General features: G+C 44.5%; 1 protein-coding gene across 1 annotated transcript; it reads right to left on the minus strand.

Annotated features, from left to right (window-relative positions):
* Positions 1-4,202: 4,202 nt before the first annotated feature.
* On the minus strand, positions 4,203-27,995 carry LOC145349325 (histone H3-like). Its single transcript, XM_080197825.1, has 2 exons — positions 27,806-27,995; positions 4,203-4,630 (listed from the first exon to the last, which is right to left on the minus strand). Exons 1-2 carry the CDS (start codon positions 27,993-27,995, stop codon positions 4,203-4,205), a joined length of 618 nt encoding a protein of 205 aa, XP_080053951.1.
* Positions 27,996-27,997: the final 2 nt, after the last annotated feature.

Here is a 27,997-nt window from a genome sequence, read left to right on the forward strand (position 1 = left end):
TAATACCAAAAGCTTCTAGAAGTACATAAAAAGGAAGAGAATAGAATTCCTACAGTGCAGAAGAAGGCCATTCAGCCCATTGAATCTGCACTGACAACAATGCCATATAGGCCTTATCCCTGTATCCCCACGAATTACCCCGCTAATTCCTCTAACCTACACATCCCAGGACACGAAGGGGCAATTTAGTATGGCCAATGCACCTAACCCGCACATCTCAGGTCTGTGGGAGGAAACCCACATAGACACAGCGAGAATGCGCATACTCCACACAAACAGTGATCCAAACTGGGAGTTGAACCCAGGTCTCTGGAGTTGTGATGCAGCAGTATTAATCACTGTGCCCCCAAACCTTTAGCCAAGCCAATAATCAATCCCCAAAACCCTGGGATCAAACATTCTGGATCAGTCTTTTATGCGGCACCTTGTCAAATGCCTTATGAAAATCTGGATGTACCACATGCACAGGAATTTAGATTTAGATTTTTGGATCATTAGGACCTCTTCTGGGGAAGAGCTGACTAATATCCTGGTGGGAAGATTTACGAGAGCGAATCGGGAGGGTTTAAACTAGTTTGGCAAGGGCTGGGACCCAAAGCAGTAGGGAGACAGAAGAGAAGGTTGAGGACAGCACAGAAGTTAAAGAGGGGACATTAAATAGTAAAGGCAGTGTCAGTGATCCTAGTACAAGACAGCAGGCAAAAGCAAGACAGAGAGCAAGGGAAATCCAGATTAAACTGCATTTATTTCAATGCAAGAGGCCTGGCGGGCAAGGCAGATGAACTCAGCGCATGGATGGGTGCATGGGACTGGCATATTATAGCAATTACTGAAACATGGTTAAGGGAGGAACAGGACTGGCAGCTTAAAGTTCCAGGGTACAGATGCTATAGGAAAGATTGGACAGGAGGTAAGAGAGGATAGGGAGTTGCCCTTTTGATGAAGGAAAACATCACAGACTAAGGAAATTTGGCATGTCAGCTACGACTCTAACCAACTTTTACAGATGCCCCATTGAAAGCATTCTTTCTGGTTGTATCACAGCTTGGTATGGCTCCTGCTCTGCCCTAGACCACAAGGAACTAGAAAAGATTGTGAATGTAGCCCAATCCATCACGCCTCTGTCTACACTTCCCACTGCCTTAGCAAAGCAGACAGCATAATTAAGAATCTCACGCACCGGACATTTACTTTTCCACCATCTTCCATTGGGAAAAAGATATAAAAGCCTGAGGTCATGAACCAACCGACTCAAGAATAGCTTCTTCCATGCTGCTGTCAGACTTTTGAATGGACTTACCTTGCATTAAGTTGATCTTTCTCTACACCCTTGCTTTGACTCTAACACTACATTTTGCACACTCTTATTTCCTTCTCTATGAACAGTATGCTTTGTATAGTGTAAGAAACAATACTTTACACTGTATATTAATACATGTGACAATAATAAATCAAATCAAACCGGTAGTACTGAGAGGGGATATATCCGAGGATTCGCCCACTGAGTCAATATGGGTTGAAATGAGAAATAAGAAGGGGAAATCACTTTGATAGAGTTGTACTATAGGCCCCCAAATAGTCATAAGAACATAAGAAATAGGAGCAGGAGTAGGCCATCTAGCCCTTCGAGCCTGCCCCGCCATTCAATAAGATCATGGCTGATCTGAAGTGGATCAGTTCCACTTTCCCGCTCTCTCCCCGTAACACTTAATTCCCTTGTCTGTCAATAACCTATCTACCCGTGACAAATATATTTAGCGAGGTAGCCTCCACCACTTCAACGGGCAGAGAATTCCAGAGATTCACCACCCTTTGAGTGAAGAAGTTCCTCCTCAACTCCGATCTAAACTGCCCCCCCCTTATCTTGAGGCTGTGCCCTCTAGTCCTGCTATCCTTTCTAAGCCAGAAGAATCTCTCTACCTCTACCCTATACATCCCTTTCATTATCTTATACGTCTCTATAAGATCCCCCCTCATCCTTCTAAACTCTAAACACTAGTCAGCAGGAAATTGAGGAGCAACTATGTAAGGAGATTACAGATCGCTCTAAGAAAAATAGGGTGATAATAGTATGGGATTTTAACTTTCCCGACATTGACCAGGACAGCTGTAGTATTATAGGCTTGGATGGAGAGACATTGTTGAGTATATTCAGGAGGAGTTTCTCATTCAATATGTGGATGGCCCGAGTAGAGAGGGGACTTTAGGAACTTTCAAGCGGTTATTGGATAAGCACATGGAGCACTCCAGAATTATAGGGAGGGGATAGCTTGACCTTGGGATTGGACATAGCTCAGCACAATATTGAGGACCGAAGGGGCTGTACTGTGCTATAATATTCTATGTTCTAAAACCTGACCTCCCCTTGGGAAATAAGGAAGGGCAGGTGACAGAAGTGTTAGTGAGGGATCACTTTGGGACCAGTGACCATAATTCCATTAGTTTTAAGATAGCTATGGAGAATGATAGGTCTGGCCCAAAAGTTAAAATTCTAAATTGGGGCAAGACCAATTTTGATTGTATCAGGCAGGATCTTTCAGAAGTTAATTGGGGATGTCTGTGGGAAGGCAAAGGGACGTCTAGTAAGTGGGAGGCTTTCAAAAGTGTGTTAACCAGGGTTCATGGTAAGCACATTCCTCTTAGAGTGAAGGGGAAGGTTGGTAGAAGTAGGGAACTCTGGATGACTCAGGATATTGAGGCCTTGGTCAAGAAGAAGAAGGAGACACATGATATGAACATAAGAACATAAGAAATAGGAGCAGTAGCAGGCCATCTAGCCCTTCGAGCCTGCCCCGCCATTCAATAAGATCATGGCTGATCTGAAGTGGATCAGTTCCACTTTCCCGTTTTCTCCCCATAACCCTTAATTCCCTTGTCTATCAGAAACCTATCTACCCATGACTTAAATATATTCAGCGAGGTAGCCGCCACCGCTTCAATGGGCAGAGAATTCCAGAGACTCACCACCATTTGAGTGAGGAAGTTCCTCCTCAACTCCGATCTAAACTGTGCCCCCCTTATCTTGAGGCTGTGCCCTCTAGTCCTGCTATCCTTTCTAAGCGGGAAGAATCTCTCTACCTCTACCCTATCTATCCCCTTCATTATCTTATATGTCTCTATAATATCCCCCCTCAGCCTTCTAAACTCCAACAAGTACAGACCCAGTCTATTCAATCTCTCCTCATATGCTAACCCCCTCATCTCCAGTATCAGCCTAGTGAACCTTCTCTGTACTCCCTCCAAGGCCAATATATCCTTCCACAAATGCGGCAACCAAAACTGCACACAGTACTCCAGTTGCGGCCTCACCAGTACCCTGTACAGTTGCAGCAAGACTTCTCTGCTTTTATATTCTATCCCCCTCGTGATAAAGGCCAACATTCCATTTTCCTTCTTGATCACCTGCTGCACCTGCAGACTGGGTTTTTGCGATTTGTGCACAAGGACCCCCAGGTCCCTCTGCACCATAGCATGCTGCAGCTTTTCACCTTATAAATAATAATCCCTCCTACTATTATTTCTACCTCACATTTGCTAACATTATACTCCATCTGCCAGGCCCTCACCCACTCATTTAGCCTATCCAGTTCTCTCTGCAGACTTTCCACACCCTCCACGCAATTTTCTTTTCCACTCATCTCCGTGGAAGTTGATATGAATCTTCATATATGCATAGGCAGCTGGGATCAAATGGATCCCTTGAAGAGTGTAGAGGATGCAGGATTGGAGTTAAGAGAGAAATCAGGAGGGCAAAAAGGGGACACAAGATTGTTTTGACAGATAGGGCAAAGGAGAAATACAAGCAGATTCTACAAATACATAAAGGGCAAAGAGTAACTAAGAAGAGAGTAAGACCTCTTAAGGATCAACAAGGTCATCTATTTATGGATGCACAAGAGATAGGTGAGATCCTAAATGAATATTTCTCATCAGTATTTACTATTGAGAAAAGCATGGATGTTAGGGAACTTGGGAAAATAAATAGTGATGTCTTGAGGAATGTACATTTAACAGAGAAGGAGGTGCTGGAAGTCTTAAAACACATCAAGGTAGATAAATCCCGGGACCTGATGAAGTGTATCTCAGGACACTGTAGAGGAGTAAGGAGGAAATTGCGGGTCCCCCAGCAGAGATATTTGAATCATCGATAGTCACAGGTGTTTCTTTCTGGATTTCAAAGGCCAATAGTGGGTCCGGTCAGTTTAGGCGCGCTCCCCGCGGATGCGGCGGGCCAGCTGGATGTCTTTGGGCATGATGGTGACTCGCTTGGCGTGGATGGCACACAGGTTGGTGTCCTCAAAGACCCCCACCAGGTAAGCCTCGCTAGCCTCCTGCAGGGCCATGATGGCCGAGCTCTGGAAGCGCAGGTCGGTCTTGAAGTCCTGAGCGATCTCCCGCACCAGGCACTGGAAGGGCAGCTTGCGGATCAGCAGCTCGGTGGATTTCTGGTAACGGCGGATCTCCCGCAGAGCCACAGTGCCGGGCCGGTAGCGGTGAGGCTTCTTCACTCCGCCCATGGCTGGAGCGCTCTTGCGGGCAGCTTTGGTAGCCAGCTGCTTGCGGGGAGCTTTCCCGCCGGTTGACTTGCGCGCTGTCTGCTTGTTTCGGGCCAGAGTGGCAAATATTGTGCCTTTGTTTAAAAAGGGCTGCAGGAAAAGCCTGGGAACTACAGGCCAGTGAGCCTCACATCTGTAGTGGGTAAGTTGTTGGAAGGAATTTTTGAGAGGCAGGATCTACAGACATTTAGAGAAGCAAGGACTGATTAGGGAAAGTCAGCATGGCTTTGTGAGTGAAAAATCATGTCTCCCAAATTTGATTGAGTTTTTTGAAGGGGTAACCAAGAAGATAGATGAGGGCAGTGCAGTTGATGTTGTCTACATGGATTTTAGCAAGGCCTTTGATAAGGTACTGCATGGTAGGTTGTTGCATAAGGTTAAATTTCATGGGATCCAAGGTGCAGTAGCCAAATGGATAAAAATTGGCTTGATGACAGAAGCCAGAGGGTGGTTGTAGAGGAAACTGGAGGCCCGTGACCAGTGGTATGCCTCAGGGATCGGTGTTGGCTCCATTGTTATTTGTCATTTATATTGCTGATACGGATGAGAATATAGTAGGCACAGTTAGCAAGTTTGCAGATGACACCATATCTGGTGGCATAGTAGACAGTGAAGAAGGTTATCTAGGATTAGAACAGGGATCTTGATCAATTGGGCCAGTGGGCTGATGAATGGCAAATGGAGTTTAATTTAGATAAATGCAAGGTGATGCATTTTGGTAGATCGAGCCAGGACAGGAATTAGTTAATGGTCGGGAAGAGTTATAGAACAAAGAGATCTAGGTTCATTGTTCCTTGAAAGTGGAGTCACAGGTGGACAGAGTGGTGAATAAGGCATGCTTGGTTTCATGGGTCAGAACATTGAATACAGGAGTTGGAATGTTTTGTTGAAGTTGTACAAGACATTGGTAAGGCCACACTTGGAATACTGTGTACGTTTCTGGCCACCCTATTACAGAAAGGATATTATTAAACTAGAAAGAGTGCAGAAAAGATTTACTAGGATGCTATCCGGACTTGATAGTTTGAGTTATAAGGAGAGTCTTGATAGACTGGGACTTTTTTCTCTGGAGTGTAGGAGGCTATGGGGTGATCTTATAGAGGTCTATAAAATAATGAGGGGCACAGATCAGCTTGATAGTCAATATCTTTTCCCAAAGGTAGGGGAGTCTAAAACTAAAGGATATAGATTTAAGGCGAGAGGGGAGAGATGCAAAAGTGTCCAGAGGGGCAATTTTTCACACACAGAATGGTGAGTGTCTGGAACAAGTTGCCAGAGGTAGTAGTAGTGGCGGGTTCAATTTTGTCTTTTAAAAAGCATTTAGACGGTTACATGGGTAAGATAGGTATAAGAACATAAGAACATAAGAAATAGGGTATAGAGGGATAGGGGCCAAATGCGGGTAATTGGAATTAGTTAGGGGTTTAAAATAAAAAAGAGCAGCATGGACAAGTTGGGCCAAAGGGTTTGTTTTCCTACTGTAAACCTCTATGACTCTCTTGATGATGGTCATTGCCTGGCATTTGTGTGGCGCAAATATTTCTTGCCACTTGTCAGCCCAAGCTTGGATATTATCTAGAACTTGCTGCATTTGAATATATACTGCTTCAGCATCTGAGGAGCCACAAATAGTGCTGAACATTGTGCAATCACCAGCGAACATCCCCACTTCTGATCTTATGACAGAGGGAAGGACATTGATGAAGCAGCTGAAGATAGTTGGGCCTAGGACACTACCCCAAGGAACTCCTGTAGAGATGGCCTGGAGCTGAGATGACCTTCCACAACCATAACCATCTTCCTATGTATCAGGTATGACTCCAATGAGCGGAGAGTTTTGCCTATGGGTTTGATACTCATTGGTTCCAGTTTTGTTTGGCTCCTTGATGCCACAGTCAGCCGAATGTGATTTTGATCTGTCAGTCTCGCCTCACCTCTGGAATTCAGCTGTTTTGTCCACGTTGACTGAGAAGATTTTATTAGTTATTGCCTGTGATTAGACCCATTTATGCCAACTCTTAGTTTTCCATTTGCTAACCAACTTTCTATCCATCTTGTACAATGAGAAAGAATTAGTTGACAATCTATTTGTGAGAGAACCCTTGGTGACGAGTGCCATGATATGGTGGAATGTCAAGATAGATAGTGATGCAGTTGATTCTGAGACCAGGGTCTTGAAACTTAATAAAAGTAACTATGATGGTTTGAGATATGAATTGGGTAAGTTGGACTGGGAAACACTACTGAAAGGAAGGCCTCTAATTCTATCTTTTACTCTTGTTCTATGCTTTTAAAATTATTCTAATACTTTTAAACTCTGTAACAATGCTTTCATTCTCTTTACACTTCCCATTGCATCAGAAAAGCAGCCAGCACACCAGACATTCTCTCTTCCACCTTCTATCTGGAAAAAGATTCAAAAGTCTGAGGTCACGTATCAACCAACTCAAGAGCAGCTTCTTTCCTGCTGCCATCAGACTTTTGAACGGGACTACGTCATATTAAGTTGATCTTTTTCAAAGTTATGACTGTAATACTACATTCTGTATCCACTTATTTCTTTCTCCATTTGCAGTATGCTTTGTATAATGCACAAGAAACAATACATTTAACTATATAATAATGCATGTGACAACAATAAATAAAGAACAACACAGCACGGGAAACAGGCCCTTCGGCCCAACGAGCCCGCGCCGCCGTCCTACTATCTCAGTGACCTATTCATGATTTTAGTCTACGTCTAACGTGCGAGGATCAGGGAGGTCCAATTTAGGGACAATTTTAGTACCCAATCAATCAGCCTAAAAGCACATCTTTGGGGGATGTGGGAGGAAACCGGAGCACCCGGAGGAAACCCACGCAACCACGGGGAGAACGTGCAAACTCCCACAGACACAGGCCCAAATCCATGTGTCCGCACAGCAACAGAGATAGTCTCTGAGCTGTCATGTTGCCCTCGAGATGGTCCAGTTTAAGCACACTAACGACATGAAGCAATAGGCAACTCCCGAAGCAACATTCAAGAGCAGCCCACTACAACCTGCTGCCTGCATGCCCCTTGCTGGACTTAAATGCCTGTGGAGACAAAAAAATTCATTATCAAAATCAGTGGATAGGCAATGGCAGACATTCAAGGAATGAATAGATGAATTCCAGAAGTTGTTTATTCCTATTTGGTGCAAGATTGGTAAGGGAACTGTGGCCATACCATGGCTTACAAGGGAAATTGTAGATAGTATCAGGTTCAAGGAAGAAGCATACAAATTGGCAAGAAAAAGCAATAGGCCTAAGGATTGGGAGCAGTTTAAAATTCAGCAAAGGAGAGCCAAGGAATTGATTAAGAAGGGAAAAAATAGACTCTGAAAGTAAGCTATTGGGGAACAGAAAACTGGCTGTAAAAGTTTCTAAAGGTACGTAAAGAGAAAAAGATTGAACAAAAACAAATGTAGGCCTCTTACAGTCAGCAACAGGCAAATTCATAACGGGGAATAAAGAAATGGCTAAGGAATTAAATTCATACTTTGCTTCAGTCTTCACAAAGGAAGAACAAAGAAAATTACAGCACATGAACAGGCCCTTGGGCCCTCCAAGCCTGCACCAACCATGCTGCCCAACTGAATTAAAGCCCCCTACCTTTTCGGAGACCAAATCCCTCTATTTCCATCCTATTTATGTATTTGTCAAGATGCCCCTTAAAAGTCATTATCATATCTGCTTCCACTATCTCCCCCAGCAGCGAGTTGCAGGCACCCCCACCCTCTGCGTAAAAAGACTTGCCTTGTACATCTCCTTTAAACCTTACCCCTCACACCTTAAACCTGTGCCCCCTAGTAATTGACTTTTCCACCCTGGGAAAAAGCTTCTGACTATCCACTCTGTCCCTCATAATCTTTTGACTTCTATCAGGTCTCCCCTCAACCTCCATCGCTCCAATGAGAACAAACCAAGTTTCTCCAACCTCTCCTCATAGCTAATGCCCTCCATACCAGACAACATCCTGGTAAATCTTTTCTGTACCCTCTCCAAAGCCTCCGCATCCTTCTGCTAGTGTGGCAACCAGAATTGAACACTATATTCCAAGTGCAGCCGAACTAAGGTTCTATAAAGCTGCAACATGATTGCCAATTTTTAAACTCAGTGCCCCGGCTGATGAAGGCAAGCACGCCGTATGCCTTCTTGACTACCTTTTTCACCTGTGTTGCCACTTTCAGTGACATGTACCTGTACACCCAGATACTGTTGCCTATCAATACTCTTAAAAGTTCTGCCATTTACTGTATATTTGTAACAGTAATAATGTACCTGGATAATAATAATAATGTACCAGAAATTCTGAGAGAAACAAGTTTTAGTGAGGAGCTGAAGGAAATCAGCATTAGAAGAGATATGGTTTTGGGGAAATTGATGGGATTGAAGGTGGTTAAACCTCCAGGTCCTGATAATCTTCATCCCAGAGTATTTAAGGAAGTGGCCCTGGAAATAGTGGATTCATTGGTGGTTATTTTCCAAAATTCTCTGGAATTGTTTCTACAGATTGGAGGGTAGCTAATGTAGACCCAATATTCAAAAAGGGAGGTAGAGAGAAAAGAGGAAACTACATACCAATGAGCCTAACATTTGTACTGGGGACCCAAAAGAGAAAATGCTGGATAATCTCAGCAGGTCTGGTGGCATCTGTAAGGCAAGAAAAGAGCTGACATTTCAAGTCCAGATGACCCTTTGTCAAAGTCGAAACGTCAGCTCTTTTCTCTCCTTACAGATGCTGCCAGCCCTGCTGAGATTATCTAGCGTTTTCTCTTTTGGTTTCAAATTCCATTATCCACAGTAATTTGCTTTTAGTCAGTACTGGGGAGATTGCTAGAGTCCATTATCAAGGATTTGATAACTAGCACTTGGAAGGCAGTGGAATGTGTATTCAGAAAAAGTCAACATGGATTTACAAAACGGACATCGTGCTTGACGAAACTTTTGGAATTTTTTAGAATGTAACGAGTAGAATTGACTGAGGAGAACCAGTGGATATGGTTTATTTAGACTTTCAGAAGGCTTTTGACAAGGTCTCATGTAACAGACTACTGTGTAAAGTTAAAGCACATGGGATTGCAGGTAATGTCTTGTGAAAGCTGAATAGCAGATAGGAAGCAAAGGGTTGGCATAAATGAGTCTTTTTCTGATTGACAGTCAGTGGGTAGTGGGCTTCTGCAGGGATCTGTGCTAGAACCCCAACTGTTCACATTATATATTAATGATTTGAAAGAGGGAACTGAATGTATTATCTCCAAATTTGCAGATGATACAAAGTTGGGTGGGAGGGTGAGCTGTAAGGAGGATGCAGAGATGCTTCAGTGTGATTTGGACAGGCTGAGTGTGTGAGCATATGCATTGGCAGGTGCAGTATAGTGTGGATAAATGCAAGGTTATCCACTTTGGTAGCAATAATAGGAAGACAGATTATTATTTGAATGGGTGTAAGTTGAGAGAAGTGGATACTCAGCAAGACCTTGGAGTCCTTGTGCATCAGTCACTGAAAGTGCTTGGGCAGCACGGTAGCACAGTGGTTAGCACTGCTGCTTCACAGCTCCAGGGTCCTGGGTTCAATTCCCGTGCTCGGGTCACCGTCTGTGTGGAGTTTGCACATTCTCCTTGTGTCTGCATGGGTTTCCTCCAGGTGCCCCGGTTTCCTCCCACAGTCCAAAGATGTGTGGGTTAGGTTGATTGGCCATGCTTAAAATTGCCCCTTAGTGTCCAGGGATGTGTAGGTTAGAGGGTAAATGTATGGGGGTAGGGCCTGGATGGGATTGTGTTTGGTGCAGACTCAATGGGCCAAAGGGCCTGTTTCTGCACTGTAAGGTTCTATGTTCTGTGTTTAACTAGTTAAGTTGAAAGTAAGCACGCAGGTACAACAGGCAGTAAAGAAGGCAAATGGTGTGCTGGCCTTCATAGTGAGAGGATTTGAATACAGGGATAGGGATGTTCTTGCTGCAATTGTATAGGGTGTTGGTGAGGCCACATCTGAAGTATTATGTGCAGTTTTGGTGTCCTTATCTGAGGAAAAAAGGAAGAGGCTGGCTAGGGTGAACGTTGGTCCCTCAGAGGATGAGAAGGGGGACTTAGTGGTAGGGGAAGGGGATATGGCTAAGGTCTTGAATAACTTTTTTGTTTCTGTCTTCACGGAGGAGGACGTGAATAATTTGCCGGGTGTTAGAGATGGAAAGGTGGTAGGACTTGAGGGTCTTAATGACATTACTGTTACTAGAGAGGCGGTGCTCGACAGACTGGAGGGGCTGATTGTGGACCAGTCGCCAGGACCGGATGGAATGCATCTAAGGGTTCTGAAAGAAATGGCGGAGGTGATAGTGGATGCCTTGGTGGTTATTTTCCAAACATCGCTGGATTCCGGGGAAGTGCCGGAAGATTGGAAAACGGCTAATGTTACGCCGTTGTTTAAGAAGGGTGCTAGGCAAAAGGCAGGGAATTATAGGCCGGTTAGTTTAACGTCTGTTGTAGGTAAAATGTTAGAATCCGTCATCAAGGAGGAAATAGCGAGGCACCTTGAGAGGAATTGCTTGATAGAGCAGACGCAGCACGGTTTCGTTAAAGGGAAGTCGTGTCTGACAAATTTACTGGAGTTCTATGAGGATGTGTCTAGGGCGGTGGATAGAGGAGAGCCGGTGGATGTTGTCTTTCTGGATTTTCAGAAGGCGTATGACAAGGTACCTCACAAGAGGTTATTGCAGAAGGTCAGGGGACATGGAGTTGGGGGTAGGGTGTTAGCGTGGATAGAGGATTGGTTGTCAAATAGGAGGCAGAGAGTGGGGGTCAATGGGTGCTATTCGGATTGGCGGATGGTGACTAGTTGAGTGCCCCAGGGGTCGGTGCTGGGGCCTCAGCTATTTACCATTTATATAGATGATCTGGAGGAGGGAATCGAGTGTAGGGTGTCGAAATTTGCTGATGACACCAAGATTGGTGGAACAGCAAATTGTGCGGAGGGTGTGGAGAGTCTGCAGAAGGATCTAGATAGGCTGGGCGAATGGGCCAGGAAATGGCAAATGGAATTTAATGTTGGCAAGTGTGAGGTGGTCCACTTTGGTAGGAATAATGGTAGGAAGGATTATTACTTACGTGGCGAAAAACTGCAGCAGGCGACGGTGCAGAGGGACCTCGGGGTCCTTGTGCATGAGTCGCAAAAACCCAGTTTGCAGGTGCAGCAGGTGGTCAGGAAGGCAAATGGGATGCTGGCCTTCTTAGCGAGGGGGATTGAGTATAAAAGTAGGGAGGTCTTGCTGCAGCTGTATAGGGCATTGGTGAGGCCGCAGCTGGAGTACTGTGTGCAGTTTTGGGCGCCGTACTTACGCAAGGATATTTTGGCCTTGGAGGGAGCGCAGAGGAGGTTTACTAGGCTGATGCCGGAGTTGAGGGGGTTGAGCTATGAGGAGAGGCTGAATAAATTAGGCTTGTACTCGTTAGAGTTTAGAAGAATGAGGGGCGATCTCATTGAGACGTATAAGATGATGAATGGGATAGATAGGATAGAGGTGGAGAGACTCTTCCCGCTCAGAAAGGATAGTAGGACTAGGGGGCACAGCCTCAAGATAAAGGGGGGTGCGGTTTAGAACGGAGTTGAGGAGGAACTTCGTCACTCAAAGGGTGGTGAATCTCTGGAATTCTCTGCCCTTTGAAGTGGTGGAGGCTACCTCGCTAAATATTTTTAAGACGCGGGTTGATGGGTTTTTGATAAGAGAGGGGATTAAGGGTTATGGGGAGAGGGCGGGAATGTGGAACTGAGCCACGACAGATCAGCCATGATCTTATTGAATGGCGGGGCAGGCTCGAAGGGCTAGATGGCCTACTCCTGCTCCTATTTCTTATGTTCTTATGTTCTTATGAAGGATGTCTTATAAAGGGAGTCCAGTGAAGGTTTACCAGGCTGATTCCTGGGATGGCAGATCTGTCATATGAGGTGAGACTAAGTTGGTTAGGGTTATATTCACTAGAGTTTAGAAGAGTGAGAGGGGATTTCAGGGAACCTGACAAAATTCCAACAGGATTAGACATAGTGGATTCAGAAAGAATGTTCTCAATAGTGGGGGAATTCAAAACTAGGAGTCATAGTTTCAGGACAAGGGGTAAACATTTTAGGACTGAGGTGGGGAGAAATTTCTTTAAAGAATGGTGAATGTGTGGAATTCACTCCCACAGAATGTAGTTGAGGCCAAAATGTTGTCTGATTTCAAGAAGAAATTAGATATAGATCTTGGGGCTACAAGGATCAAGGGATATGGGGGGAAGCGGGGATCAGGATGTTGAATTCAATGATAAGCCATGATCAAGATGAATGGCAGAGCAGGCTCGAAGGACCGAATGGCCTATACCTGATTCTAAGTTTCCATATTTCTATGAAGAAATTGACAGAAGAATCAGCAATTCAGAGAGAAAGAAACTGAGTTTATGCGTCAGAAGAAGAACTCTGAAATGGTCATGCGAATGGAAAAGCAGCAAGCCTGGATGGAAGAGCTCCATGGGAGACCATATTTGGAACTGTACAGTTAAAGCCTACCAGTAAAAATGTTCATGTTTAAAAATACACAGCCTCAAGATCTCATCAATAAGCCAAGAAATGTTTTGGACTCTATATGCACCAAAGTACCTGTGAGTACCTGCTCGACCTGTTATAAACATAACTGATATCTCTGTGAAAGCAAGTTGTAATGAACTGCCTGTACCAGAACATTAAACAGTGCAGCAAAGGAACAGGCCCTTCGGCCCACAATATTGTGCCAAACATAACGCCAAAATAAACCAGTCCCTTCTGTCTGCTCTTGGTCCATATCTTCTATTCTTTGCATATTCATGTGCTGATCTAAAAGCCCCTTAAATGCCCCAACGTATCTGCCTGCACCACTATCCCTAGCAGCGTGTTCCAGATGCCTGCCATTCTCAGTGTAAAAAACTTGCCCTTCTCATCTCCTTTGAACTTTCCCCCTCTCATCTTAAGTGGGTGTCCCCTAGTATTAGGCATTTCCACTCTGGGAAGAAGATTCTGACTGGCAACCCTATCTATGCCTCTCATAATTGTAGAGACTTCTATCAGGTCTCCCCTCAGCCTCCACTGCTCGAGAGAAAACATCATTAGTTTGTCCAGCCTCTCCTTATAGCTCAAACCCTCTAATCCAGGCAGCATCCTGGTTAACCTCTTCTGCATCCTCTCCGAAGCCACACATCCTTCCTGTAATGTGGCGACTTGAATTTAACGCAGTTTTATAAAGCTGCAACATGACATTCTGACTCTTGTACTCAATGACCTGATCAGTAAAGGCAAGCATGCCATTCGCCTTCTTTAGCACCCTATCCACTTCTGTGGCCACTTTCAGGGACCAATAACCTTGAACTCCAAGGTCCCTCTGTACATCAATGCAGTTCAGGGTCCAGCCATTAACAGTATATTAACTTAAAATTTGCTCTCCCAAAGTGCAGCACCTCACACTTGCCTGGATTAAACTCCATCTGCCATTTCTCCGCTCATATCTGCAATTGATCTGTATCCCACTACATCTTTTGACAACCTTCTACACCATCCACAACTCTACCTATCTTGTGTCATCAGCAAACCTATTACCCAAGCAGCCAAGTCACCATGGATCCCATGCATTTTAATCTTCTGGATGAGCTTGCCTAGACAAGAGGTCTTGGACCTATTCTTTGCAGTTCCTATTAAGGGTGATCCAGTGGAAGAATCATAGACTATAAAATTACATCCTTTTCCAAGAAACATAAAAATCCCTCAAAAACTCAATTTATATTGCCCAACTCATGTATATAATGTTTCATTAGAATTTGGGCTTGAATAACTTGGTTATTTAAGATGGTATAGAAAAATTAAAAGCGGAGGGATTTGATTTGATTCATTATTGTCACATGTATTAGTATACAGTGAAAAATATTGTTTCTTGCAAGATATACAGATAAAGCATGCCATTCATAGAGAAGGAAACGAGAGAGTGCAAAATGTAGTGTTACAGTCATAGCTTGGGTGTAGAGAAAGATCAACTTAGTGCGAGGTAAATCCATTCAAAAGCCTGGTGGCAACAGGGAAGAAGCTGTTCTTGAGTTGGTTGGTACATGACCCCAGACTTTTGGATCTTTTTCCCAATGGATGAAGGTGGAAGAGATGGTCCAAGGTGTGTGAGGTCTTTGGTTATGCTGGCTGGTTTTCTGAGGCAGTGGGAAGTGTAGACAGAGTCAATGGATGGGAGGCTGGTTTGCATGAATGATTGGACTTTGTTCACGACCCTTGGTAGTTTCTTGTGATCTTGGACAGAGCAGGAGCCATACCAAGCTGTGATACAGTCAGAAAGAATACTTTCAATGGTGCATCTGTAAAAGTTTTTTATTCATTCATGGGGCACGGGCATCACTGACTGGCCAGCATTTATTGCCCATCCCTAGTTGCCCTTAAGAAGGTAGTGGTGAGCTGCCTTCTTGAATCACTGCAGTCCATGTGCTGTAGGTTGACCCACAATGCCATTAGGGAGGGAATTCCAGGTTTTTGACCCAGCAACTGCAAAGGAATGCTGATATATTTACAAGTCAGAATGGTGAGTGGCTTGGAGGGGAATTTGCAGTTGCTGGTGTCCCATGTATGTGCTACCCTTGTTCTTCTAGATGGAAGTGGCCGTGTGTTTGGAAGGTGCATCATTGGTGAATTGCATCTTGTAGATAATACTGTTGCTACTGAGTGTCAATGGTACAGGATTGAATGTTTATAAATGTGGAGCCAATCAAGCGAGCTGCTTTGTCCTGGATGGTGTCAAGCTTTATGAGTGTTGTTGGAGGAATCACCAGTGTGAGCCTGGCAGTTTGTGAGAATTGACATACATCTATATTGAGCTTGGTTTTATATAGTTTCATCTTTCCTTCAATAAGTCACCTTTGTAATTCACGGCTTCCTGGTCATGATACCTCGCATTACAATATTGGCATCAAAAATAAATCTGCTTACAGTCGCTAAAATTTCAACACCTGGAGGGGGAAGGGTGAGTTCCTGAAAAAAGAACCTGCAAGGGAGGTAGGTCATTGAGCCAACCTTATTGGTGACTAGGGAATTTTCGCAGTAACTTCATTGCAGTGTTACTGTAAACCTGCTTGTGACACTAATAAATGAACTTAAACTTACAGTGTGGTGGTCTGTATACTACCCACACAAATATTTTTTGCCCCTTGGTGTTTCTTAACTTAATCTAGACAAATTCCACATCATCTATGCTAACATCTTTCCTCAATATCGTATCAATATCTTCTTTAATCAACAATGCAACTCCACCACCTTTTGCTTTCTGTCTGTCCTTCCTAAACACTGAATAGCCCTTAATGTTTAGTTCCCATCCTTGGTCACCTTGGAGGCGGCATTGTAACACAGTGATTACCACTGCTGCCTCACGGCGCCAGGGACCTGCCTGCATGGGTCACTGTTTGTGCAGAGTCTGCACATTCTCCTGTGTCTGCATGGGTTTCCTCCGGGTGCTCCGGTTTCCTCCCACAGTCCAAAAGACATTCTGATTAGGTGCTTTGGCCGTGCTAAATTCTCCCTCAGTGTATCCGAACAGGCGCCAGAGTGTGCCAACTAGGGGATTTTAACAGTAACTTCCTTGCAGAGTTAATGTAGAGATGCCGGCGTTGGAAGGGGCTAGGCACAGTAAGAAGTCTCAGAACACCAGTTAAAGCCCAACAGGTTTATTTGGTAGCATGAGCTTTCAGAACGCAGCTCACCTGATGGAAGGGGCAGCGCTCCAAAAGCTCGTGTTACCAAATAAACCTGTTGGACTTTAACTGGTGTTCTGAGACTTCTTACAGTGTTAGTGTAAGCCTACTTGTGACTCATAAATAAACTTAACTTCAGCTCTGTCTCTGTAATGCCAACTATATCATACTCTGTTAGATCTATTGGCGTGACTATTTCATCCACTTTGTGTCAAACACTCCATGCGTTCCAGTACAAATCCTTAAGATGAGCCCTTTTAACATTTCTTGTCCTATTCCTACTATTTTTTATTGTGTCCTTGTCTGATTCTGGCCCTTGATTTCTTTGCCTATCACTTTTCTTATTTTCTTTGCTACCTTTTCCTCTTGTTCTTGATTCCCCTGCTCTGAATCCTTATGTAGGTTCCCATCCCCTTGCTCTCTTAGTTTAAACCCGTCCCAATACGGCCGCCACCATCAGCACCACGATCACCATCATTTCCATCGACATTACCACCACCAGCATCATCATCATCACTATGATGAAATGATTTATATATATATAGAGAGTGAGAACAGAGTAATTACTCATTTCAATAGGCCAGACCAGGTAAGGATGGCAGATTTCCTTCCCTAAAGATCATTAGTGAACCAGATGGTTTTTCTGACAATCATCAATGGTTTCATGGTCATCAGTAGATTCTTAATTCCAGATATTTTTACTGAATTTAAATTCCACCATCCATCATGGCAGGATTCAAACCTGGGCCTCCAACTGAGATTCTGCATTAATAGTCTAGCAATAATGCCATGAAGCCATCATCTCCCCTGAAACATAGCTATCCAAAAGAAATTGCTGGCAGAGACTTTAAAAAGGGCATGGAAATAACTTTGTCCATGGAAAGTGCAGAAACAGGTGCCCAGGAACTGCAAAGCATGCCTGAAGGTGAGGTCCATCAGCTGGGGAGACGGTCTGTAAGCTGCAGCACCAGAGTTGAGGGTGCCTGTTCAAGCAAAGAAAGAGAGGTGGAAGTGGAAATTGAGGCAAAATCCTTCATTTCAATCAAAAAGAAATTTTGCTGAATGCTTTAGATGTGGGGGTAAGGTAACCATCCCCCAGAAAAGTGTAGGTTTTGGGACACAGAGTGTTTCGGATCCAGTAGAAGAGGTCACCTAAGGCATAAATATAGAAGAAAACAGAGCCTGTTCAGTTCAGCAAAGGGACAAAAGCCAGCATCGATCCACCGTGTGGAGAAGTGTCAGTCACCGGAACGAAACATATTAACACCGAACCATTTGACGTGGGCAAAGTGGCCCCAATTACCATGGTACTGCTAGTGAACAGACGTCCTTTGAAAATGAAAATGAATACTGGGGCTTTGGCAACTGTCATTGGGGAACAAATGTTCCATTATTTACAAGATGGGGGTCAAACCCATTGAGGTTGGAAAATCCCTGCAAGCCAGGCTAGCCACTGATAAGGGAAGGATGCTTAAAATCAAGAGGACCATGATAGCTTTGGTCACTTACTGGCAGTGTGCCCAACTCCTGCTTTTTGTCATACTTGGACGAGACCAAGTCTGATGGGGATGGACTGGCTCCAACATATTAAGGTAAATTGGATAGAGATATTCAACCTGAATGGAGATTATATGGATTAATCCAAAGTTATCCCAAGGTTTTCCGAGAAGAACTGAGTAAAATAAAGATGCTGCAGGGCCATGCCAAAATATTACTAAGTACGACCCCATGATGGAAAAGGTGGAAGCAGAACTTGAAGATCTGGGCATCAAAAGGCAATGCCATTTGCGGAGTTGGTTGCACCTGTCCTCTCATTGTCATCCACATTTGCGGGGATTACAATCTAACTGACGATCCAGCCACCAAATTAGACAGATATTCCATGCCGAGATTCAAAGATCTGTGTGCCAAATTAGCCGATGATGCCATTTACTAAACTAGACACGAGTCATGCTTACTTACACCCTGAATTAGATTAGTAATTCCGAAGGTATTTCACTATCAGTAGTAACACTGGAGCACGGAAGCCAACGTTGATGCTTTAAGCTGCCTACCATTGCCCATTAGTTCAACTCCCCCACCAGTGTCAGAAGTTGCAATGACTTTCAACTGCATAGAAACAGTGCCATTACCTGCAAAATATATCAGAACTTGGACACTATCAGAAACCTGATATTAAGCAGAGGGTTCTATAGTCAAATTTCAGAGGCTAGGGTGCCTTACTTGGCTCAAAAAGCTGAACTAAGCTGTGATCCTCTGAGAATCACGAGTAGTTGTTCCCAATTCAGGAATCATCATAGAATCATAGAACTCTACAGTGCAGAAAAAGAGCATCTGGCCCATCGAGTCTGTAGCAACCACAATCCCACCCAGGCCCTACCCCCATATATTTGTGCACTGATCCCCCTAACCTACGCATCTCAGGACACCAAGGGGCAATTTTAGCATGGCCAATCAACCTAACCCACACATCTTTGGATTGTGAGAGGAAACCAGAGCACCCAGAGGAAACCCACGCAGACACGAGGAGATCATGCTCCACACAGACAGTGACCCAAGCTGGAAATCGAACCCAGGTCCCTGGAGCTGTGAAGCAGCAGTGCTAACCACACCCAGGAAGACATTTATTATTACAGAAACTACATAGCGCCCATCAGGCATATGAAAAATGAAAATGTTGGTGAGGAGTTACTTGTGGTGGCCCAGAATCAACGTCGACATGTAGTTAAGCAACGTAAGCACTGTCAAAAACAACGGAATATATCTCCCACTGCCTTTTTGCACCCCTAAGAACGGCCTGATAGTCTTTGGGTAAGGTTGCATGTAGATTTTGCAGGTCCCTTCATAGGTTTTATGCATCTTTTATTTAATGACACGCACACTAAATAGATGGATGCTACAACATACGCAGTAGTTGAAAAATTATATCAGTATTTTTGCATTCACGCAGGACCAGAGATGCTGGTTTTAGATTATAGCACTGTTTTACCAACATGGAGTTCCAGAAATTCATGCTTTTCAATGGTATTAAGTACATTTGAGTATGTGGATGTTGAGAAAGAGGATGTGTTGGAACTTTTAAATTCTGTCAAGATAGATAAGTCGCCGGGACCGGTTGGGATGGACCCCAGGTTACTGTGGGAGGTGAGAGAAGTGATTGCAGAGCCCCTGGCGATGATCTTTGCATCATTGATGGAGACGGAAGGGGTTCTGGAGGATTGGAGGATTGCGGACGTGGTTCCTATTTTCAAGAAAGGGAACAGAGATAGCCCGGGAAATTACCGACCAGTGAGTCTGACGTCAGTGCTTGGTAAGTTGATGGAGAGGATTCTGAGGGACAAGATTTATGAGCATTTAGAGAAGTTTAGAATGATCAGAAATAGTCAGCACGGCTTTGTCAAGGGCGGGTCGTGCCTTACGAGTCTAGTTGAGTTCTTTGAAAATGCGACTGAACACATTGACAAAGGAAGAGCAGTGGACGTGGTTTACATGGACTTCAGCAAGGTGTTTGATAAGGTACTCCATGCAAGACTTCTTGAGAAGGTGAGAGGGCATGGGATCCAAGGGCCTTTGGCCTTGCGGATCCAGAACTGGCTTGCCTGCAGAAGGCAGCGAGTGGTTGTAGATGGGTCTTTTTCTGTATGGAGGTCGGTCACCAGTGGAGTGCCCCAGGGATCTGTTCGAGGACCTTTGCTGTTTGTCATTTTCATAAATGACCTGGATGAGGAAGTGGAGGGATGGGTTCGTAAATTCGCCGACGACATGAAGGTTGGTGGTGTTGTGGATAGTCTGGAGGGATGTCAGAAGTTCCAGCGTGACATAGATAGGATGCAAGACTGGGCGGAGAAGTGGCAGATGGACTTCAACGCAGATAAATGTGTAGTGGTCCATTTTGGCAGGACCAATGGGATGAAGGAGTACAATATCAAGGGTAGGAGTCTTAGCTGTGTTGAAGAGCAGCAGGATCTTGGGGTGCGGGTCCATAGGACGCTCAAATCAGCCTCGCAGGTGGAAGATGTGGTAAAGAAGGTATATGGTGTACTGGCCTTCATTAATGGAGTGATTGAGTTTAGGAGTTGGGAGGTAATGCTGCAACTTTATAAGACCCTTGTCAGACCCCACTCAGAGGACTGTGCGCAGTTCTGGTCGCCTCACTACAGGAAGGATGTGGAAATTATTGAGAGGGTGCAGAGGAGATTTACAAGGATGTTGCCTGGATTGGGAGGCATGCCTTATGAAGATAGGTTGAGGGAGCTAGGTCTCCTCCCTGGAGAGATGAAGGTTGAGAGGCGACCTGATAGAGGTTTATAAAATGTTGAGAGGAATAGATAGGTGGATTTTTAGAGGCTATTTCCCAGGGCTGAAATGGTCGCTACTGGAGGACACAGGTTATAGGTGCTGGGAAGCAAGTACAGAGGAGATGTCAGGGGTAAGTTTTTCTCTCAGAGGGTGGTGAGTGAGTGGAATCAGCTTCCATCGGTGGTGGTAGAGGTGAACTCGCTGGGGTCTTTTAAAAGACTTCTGGATGAGTATATGGATTCTAGTGGGATTGGGAGTTACAGATAGTTCTATGGCTCAGTAGGTATAGATGTGATTGGCGCAACTTGTGCGCCGAAGGGCCTGTTTGTGCTGTAGTGTTTTATGTTCTACATCAAAACAGCACCATGCTGCCCATTGTCAAATGGGTTGGTGGAACGAGCAGTACAAACTTTCAGATCAGAATGTAAAGCAGTCACTGGCATCCATGTTCACTAGATTGTATGATTTTATTAGCCTATAAAACCCACCTCACGCTCAAAAACAGTAATAATCCCAGCAGAACTGATACTGCGCAGAAACTAAGGATGGCTTTTACAACTCAAACGGGCGAGATCAGAAAATCCCGCCCGAGGCCAATGGAGATTTCTGTTCTGGAACCTCGCCCACCCTGATTCCATGGCGAGTGAGATGGTAGGTTTTTTGGTCTAAGTCTCATATTTCCAAATTTGGTGGAAAGGTGGAGTCTAGGCAAGATTTCAAAATGGAATCACGACTGCTCGAAGGCAAACATCATTTAAGATAAATTATCAAGTTTTCGTGAGGATCTTTGGCAGCGGTCCTAGCAGGATCTCAAGAATTATAGTAGCAAAGACTGGACCAGTGTTGTACGAGATGAGACCCCAAGACAAGATCCTGAGAAAACATTGAAGCCATTTGAGAAAAAAAGAGCTCCCACCAGAGCCAGTAGAGTCACCAACACCAAACATGACCACAGTTAGTATTAACCAAAATATCAAAAAAGCCCAACAGGCCACAGCAACCTCTGGATCTGTTGCTGTGGAAGCTAAAGAAACAACAGCAGAGGTTGTCCTTGTACCAACAGAAATTGATGGAGAGGCTGGTTGGAGCAAGACAATCCCCAAAGAAACCCCAACTAGTGATACTCCATCACGCTCGTAAACTCCCATAGGTGAAAATACTCTCTTAGACTGAGGTATTGACTCAAGATCTTTAGGAAATAGAGGAGTTGAAGGGGAAAAAATGTCATGGCAACCTTGGAGACCATATGAACTTCTTGTCTGAGGTCTTGACAAATCTCGGGGGCCTCACATAACTCCCAACCATTGGGATGGCACCACACATGATTGGAGCTGGAGAATGAGGTTCAATCTGGCAGCTGGGACCTGGCAAGCAGCTTGTGATAGTTATGATAGTATTGTTATTTTGGTGTAAGTAGTTCTTGTAGCTTTATCACACCCCACTTGAAGTACTGTGCGCAGTTCTGGTCGCCTCATTACAAGCAAGATGTGGAAGCTATTGAAAGGGTGCAGAGGAGATTTACGAGGATGTTGCCTGGTTGGGTGGCATGCCTTATGAGGATAGGTTGAGGGAGTTAGGTCTTTTCTCCCTGGAGAGACGAAGGATGAGAGGTGACCTGATAGAGGTTTATAAGATGTTGAGAGGAATAGATAGGGTGGATTCTCGGAGGCTATTTCCCAGGGCTGAAATGGTTGCTACGAGAGGACACAGGTTTAAGGTGCTGGGGAGTCGGTACAGAGGAGATGTCAGGGGTAAGTTTTTCACTCAGAGGGTGGTGAGTGAGTGGAATCGGCTGCCATTGGTGGTGGTAGAGGAGAACTCGTTGAGGTTTTTTAAGAGACTTCTGGATGAGTACATGGGATTTAATGGGATTGAGAGTTATAGATAGGCCTGGTAGGTAGGGATATGATCAGCGCAACTTGTGGGCCGAAGGGCCTGTTTGTGCTGTAGTTTTCTATGTTCTATGTTCTAAATAGCTCTTTATCCTGTAAATAAAGTTATTACTTTACCAGCCGTTTCACTGCTGTGAGTTTTGCTATTACAGAGACTGTTTCTTAAATGGTGAGAGATTGAGAAGTTTTGTTGTCCGTATGGACCAAATTTCTTTGTTCTTAAGTCTCTGAAAGCTAGCATGCAGTGCAGCAGGTAATTAGGGCAAATGGTACGTTGGCCTTTATTGCAAGAGGATTTGTGTACGGCAAAAAAAGGGCTTGCTCCAAGCAAGTGAGACTGCATCTGGATTGTTCACTGTTTTAATCTCTGTACCTAAGGGAGGATCTATTTATCAGGGAGGGACTGCAACAAAAGTTTCACCAGACTAATCCATGGGATAGTTGGATTTCTCTATGAGGAAAGAATGGACGTAATCTCATTGAAGCATACAGAATTCAAACAATTCTATACCTGCAGAGTTGATACAGGAAGGATTTTTCTGTTCCCAATTAAGCTGGGGGCAGGAAGGACCTGAGGCAGGAATCCTGTGGCTCATCAGTGAGCCATGTGACATCTGTTATCCCTGAGTCCACCAGAATTTAACATCAGCTCTGGGATTTAATGGATCTCGTATGGTTCTCCCATACACCTCCAGAAGGCCGGCTTATTGTCATTCAATACCTCGGCACTAGGTAGGATGGGTGCTACTAAAATTCCTCGCTCTAACTTTGACTCCCTCCCGACTGTCATTCTCCAATGACTCCCCCCCAACAACTCTCATCCAGTCATCCTGCGCTGATCCTTGGGCTGAGCTTCAGAGCATTCCTGTGCTGGAAATTGGGAGCTGCAAGCCACTGATTGGCCAGCAACTCTTAGTGAAGTAGTATTCCCATCTCTAGGGTCCTAAATCCCATGCAAAACAGGCGAGTTAAGTGATGACATTTATATTGATGGGTCTCTCCCATGGAAGCAACAAAGGACTCCAAACAGATCACCAAGCAGTGTGGGGGCCTCGGTCACAGGAACAAAACTCCTGCCCAGATGTTTTGATTTTGAATCTGTCTGAATTTGTGCACTGTCCCTTCATGGAATTATTTTCCCTTCTTGATGAGTTGCTTGGCAGTCCCATTCAACCAGACAAGCGTGCCTATAATTTGGTACCTTTGTTTTGATTGTAGCCATCAATTACATTCAGAATCACCAGCTTGAAGTAACATTACAGTTTTCAGCGTATACCTAGGGTGACATTTTCCAGCCATGCACGCCTCAAGGCCAGTAAATCCCACCCGAGGTCAATGTATCTTTGCATGGTTCATGTCCCTCCTGCGACAATTCCTGTGGCACGTGGGATGGGAAAATTCCACCCCTAGTTATATTCAAACCTGCCACGTCCACTCTGATGATTCCTTTAGACTAGACACCTGTAAAATGCCAGCTTCCATAGAAACATAGAAAATAGGAGCAGCAGGAGGCCATTTGGCCCTTCGAGCCTGCTCTTATTGCAGTCGTAGCTGACCATCCAACTCAATAGCCTAATCCTGCTTTCTCCCATAACCTTTGATCCCATTCGCCCCAAGTGCTATATCCAGCCGCCTCTTGAATACATTCAATGTTTTGGCATCAACTACTTCCTGTGGTAATAAATTCCACAGGCTCACCACTCTTTGGGTGAAGAAATGTTTCCTTATCTCCGACCTAAATGGTCTACCCTGAATCCTCAGACTGTGACTCCTGGTTCTGGACACCCCCACCATCGGGAAGTCAGAGGTGTGGTAGATAGTGAGGAAGGGTGTCTTAGTTTACAGGGAGACTTGGACAAGTTGCAGAGCTGGGCCGAGAGGTGGCGGATGGAGTTTAATGCGGAAAAGTGTGAGGTAATTCATTTTGGCAGGAATAACAGATGTGTAGAGTATAGGGCTAATGGTAGGACTCTGAATAGTGCGGATGAACAGAGGGATCTAGGTGTACGTGTACATAGATCCCTGAAAGTTGGGAATCAAGTAGATAGGGTTGTTAGGAAGGCATACGGTGTCTTGGCGTTTATTGGTAGGGGGATTGAATTTAGGAGCCGCAGCGTCATGTTGCAACTGTACAAGACTCTGGTGCGGCCACACTTGGAGTATTGTGTACAGTTCTGGTCCCCACATTATAGGAAGGATGTGGAGGCTTTGGAGAGGGTGCAGAGGAGGTTTACCAGGATGTTGCCTGGTATGGAGGGGAGGTCCTATGAGGAGAGACTGAGGGATTTGAGGTTGTTTTCGTTAGAAAGAAGGCGGCTAAGAGGGGACCTTATTGAAACATATAAGATGATTAGAGGTTTGGATAGGGTGGACAGTGATAGCCTTTTTCCTCGGATGGAGAAAGCTAGCACGAGGGGGCATAGCTTTAAATTAAGGGGTGGTAGTTATAGGACGGATATCAGGGGTAGGTTCTTTACCCAGAGGGTGGTGAGGGATTGGAATGCCCTGCCTGCTGCAGTTGTAAATGCGCCTAGTTTGGGGGCGTTTAAGAGATCCGTGGATAGGTTTATGGATGGAAAGGGTTTGGTTTAGCTTAGAGGGTCATTGCTTTTTAACTGGTCGGCGCAACATCGTGGGCCGAAGGGCCTGTTCTGCGCTGTAATGTTCTATGTTCTATGTTTTAATATACTCCCTGCATCTATCCTGTCTAGTCCTGTTAGAATTTTATAAGTCTCTACAATCCTAACCTAGTCAATCTCTCCTTATACATCAGTCCTGCCATCCCCAGAATCAGCCTGGTAAACTTTTGCTGCAACAAAGGTTGAACAAGAACACCTTCAGAAAAGGAGACCAAAACTGCACACAATACTCTAGGTGTGGCCTCACCAAGGCCCTGTATAATTGCAACAACATATCCCTGCTCCTGTACTCGAAACCTCTTGCTATGAAGGTCAAAATGCCATTTGCCTTCTTTACCGCCTGCTGTACCTGCATGCTTACCTTCAGTGACTGGTGCACAAAGACACCCAGGTCCCTCTGCACACTCCCCTCTCCCAATTTATCACCATCAGGTAGTGACCTGCCTTCTTGTTTTTACGTCCAAAGTGAATAACCTCACATTTATCCAAATTATACTGCATCTGCCATTGATTAACCCATTCACCCAATCCATCACACAAACCAGCCTCCCATCCATTGACTCTGTCTACACTTCCTGATGCCTCGGCAAAGCAGCCAAACTTAATTAAGGATCCCACACACCCTGGACATTCTCTCTTCCACCTTCTTCCTTCAGGAAAAAGATACAAAAGTCTGAGATCACGTACTAACCGACTCAAGAACAGCTTCTTCCCTGCTGCTGTCAGACTTTTGAATGGACCTACCTTGCATTAAGCTGATCTTTCTCTACACCTTAGCTATGACTGTAATACTACATATATTCTGCACTCTCTTACTTCCTTCTCTGTGAACAGTATGCTTTGTCGGTATAGCGCGCAAGAAACAATACTTTTCACTGTATGTTAATACATGTGACAATAATAAATCAAATCAAATCAAATCTCCCAACCTATCCAGATCGTTCTGAAGGATCTCTGCATCCTCGTCACAGTTCAATTTCATTGGATATTTGTAACCTTTCCATTCCTAGTAATGTCAAATGTGAGAATTCTATAATAACTGGCATTTAAAATCTCATCCACCTTTCTACCCAGATTTTGATTATACTAGTTCCCAATTACTCAATGTTTTCTATCTATGGTGAGGCTGCAGCTGGAGTACTGTGTGCAGTTTTGGTTCCCTTATTTGCAAAAGGATTTACTGGCCTTGGAGGGAGTACAGAGAAGGTTCACCAGGCTGATACCGGAGATGAGGGGGTTAGTTTATGAGGAGAGATTAAATAGACTGGGCCTGTACTCGTTGGAGTTTAAAAGGCTGAGGGGGGATCTTACAGAGACCTACAAGATAATGAAGGGGCTAGGTAGGGTAGAGCTAGAGAGATTCTTTCCGCTTAGAAAGGAAACCAGAACTAGAAGGCACAGCCTCAAAATAAGAGGGGGGACAGTTTAGAATGGAGTTGAGGAGGAACTTCTTCACTCAGGGTGGTGAATCCCTGGAATTCTCTGCCCATTGAAGTGATGGAGGCTACCTAGTTGAATATATTTAAGTCATGGGTAGATAGATTTCTGATAGACAAGGGAATTAAGGGTTATGGGGAGCAGGCGGGAAAGTGGAACTGATCCACTTCAGATCAGCCATGATCTTATTGAATGGCGGGCAGTCTCGGAGGGCTAGATGGCCTACTCCTGCTCCTATTTCTTATGTTCTTATATTGCTTCTTTTACAAACTTGAGTTCTAAATCAGTCTTCCATTAACTCTACAAATATCTTCCTGTCCTACCTGATTATCCCAGTCAATTTCCAGTAAGTTCAAATTTCTAAAGACAATTGTTAGCTGCTTAGCTGTTTCCTTCCTTATCACATCTCTCAGATTTGAGTCAAAGCTTTCGCCATGGTCTGGGGGCTTATCACATCAGTAGTTGACCACTATTGCATCTATTCATTCTTTCTAAATAATTCTGCATCAATCTCAGTTTACAAGTTCTTCTCGATTCATAGTTGTTTATAGTACAGGAGAGTATTTGGCATATTGTGTCCACACCAGTCAACAAAGAGCTGACTTCACTAACCCCATTTTCTAGCACTTTATGGCAGCCCAAGTAAGTGTCTAAAAACTTCTAAAATGTTATGAAAGATTCTGACTCAACCACTCTGTTAGGCAGTGAGTTCCAGACTCGCACCACCCTCTAGGTGCCTCAATTCCGCTCTTAGCTTTCTACCTCTTACCTTAAATCTGTGCCCTCTGGTTATTATTGATGTCTCTACTAATGATAAAAATACCTTCCTATTTATACCTTCCTACATTCTATTTTTGCCCTTCATTATGTTATACACCTCTATCAGGTGTATATCATCCCTCTCAACCTTCGCTGCTTCAAGAAAAACAGTTCCAGCCTATCCAATCTCTCCTCGTAGCTCAGACTCTCCAGCCCAGGCAGCATCCTGGTTCCTGGTGAATCTCCTCTGAACCCCCTCCAGCTCAATCACATTCAATCAATGTTTTATACAGTTCCAACATGATCTCCGTGCTCTTGTATTCGCCTAATCAGGGCTAATCGGGGCAAGTGTCCCATATGCCTTTTTAACCATTTTATCGACCTGCCTTGTCAACTGGATATGTGGATCTGTGGATATGTGCTCTAAGGTTCCTCTGATCTTCAGTATGTTCCAGGGTCCTACCATGCGTACTGTAATCGTTTGTCTTGTTAGCCTTCCCCAAGTGCATTACCTCATACCTTTCCAGGTTGAATTCCATTTGCCTCTTCTCTGCCCAGCTGACCAGTCCATTGATATCCTCCAGCAATCTACCACTATCCTTCTCACTATTTATCACCCTGCCAATGTTAATGTAATCTGTGAACTTCTTCATCA

Source organism: Carcharhinus amblyrhynchos, chromosome 10 (genome assembly GCF_965287045.1).
Source record: "Carcharhinus amblyrhynchos chromosome 10, sCarAmb.v2.hapA, whole genome shotgun sequence".
NCBI classification, from domain to species: domain Eukaryota; kingdom Metazoa; phylum Chordata; class Chondrichthyes; order Carcharhiniformes; family Carcharhinidae; genus Carcharhinus; species Carcharhinus amblyrhynchos.

Bases quoted from the DNA above. Each gene is read 5' to 3' on its own strand.
- LOC145349325 (XM_080197825.1), bottom strand. From the start codon at position 27,995: ATGAAGAAGTTCACAGATTACATTAACATTGGCAGGGTGATAAATAGT. The intron at 4,631-27,805 runs GTAGGACCCTGG...TTTTAAACAAAG, and splicing joins AAACGATTACAGTACGCATG to GCACAATATTTGCCACTCTG.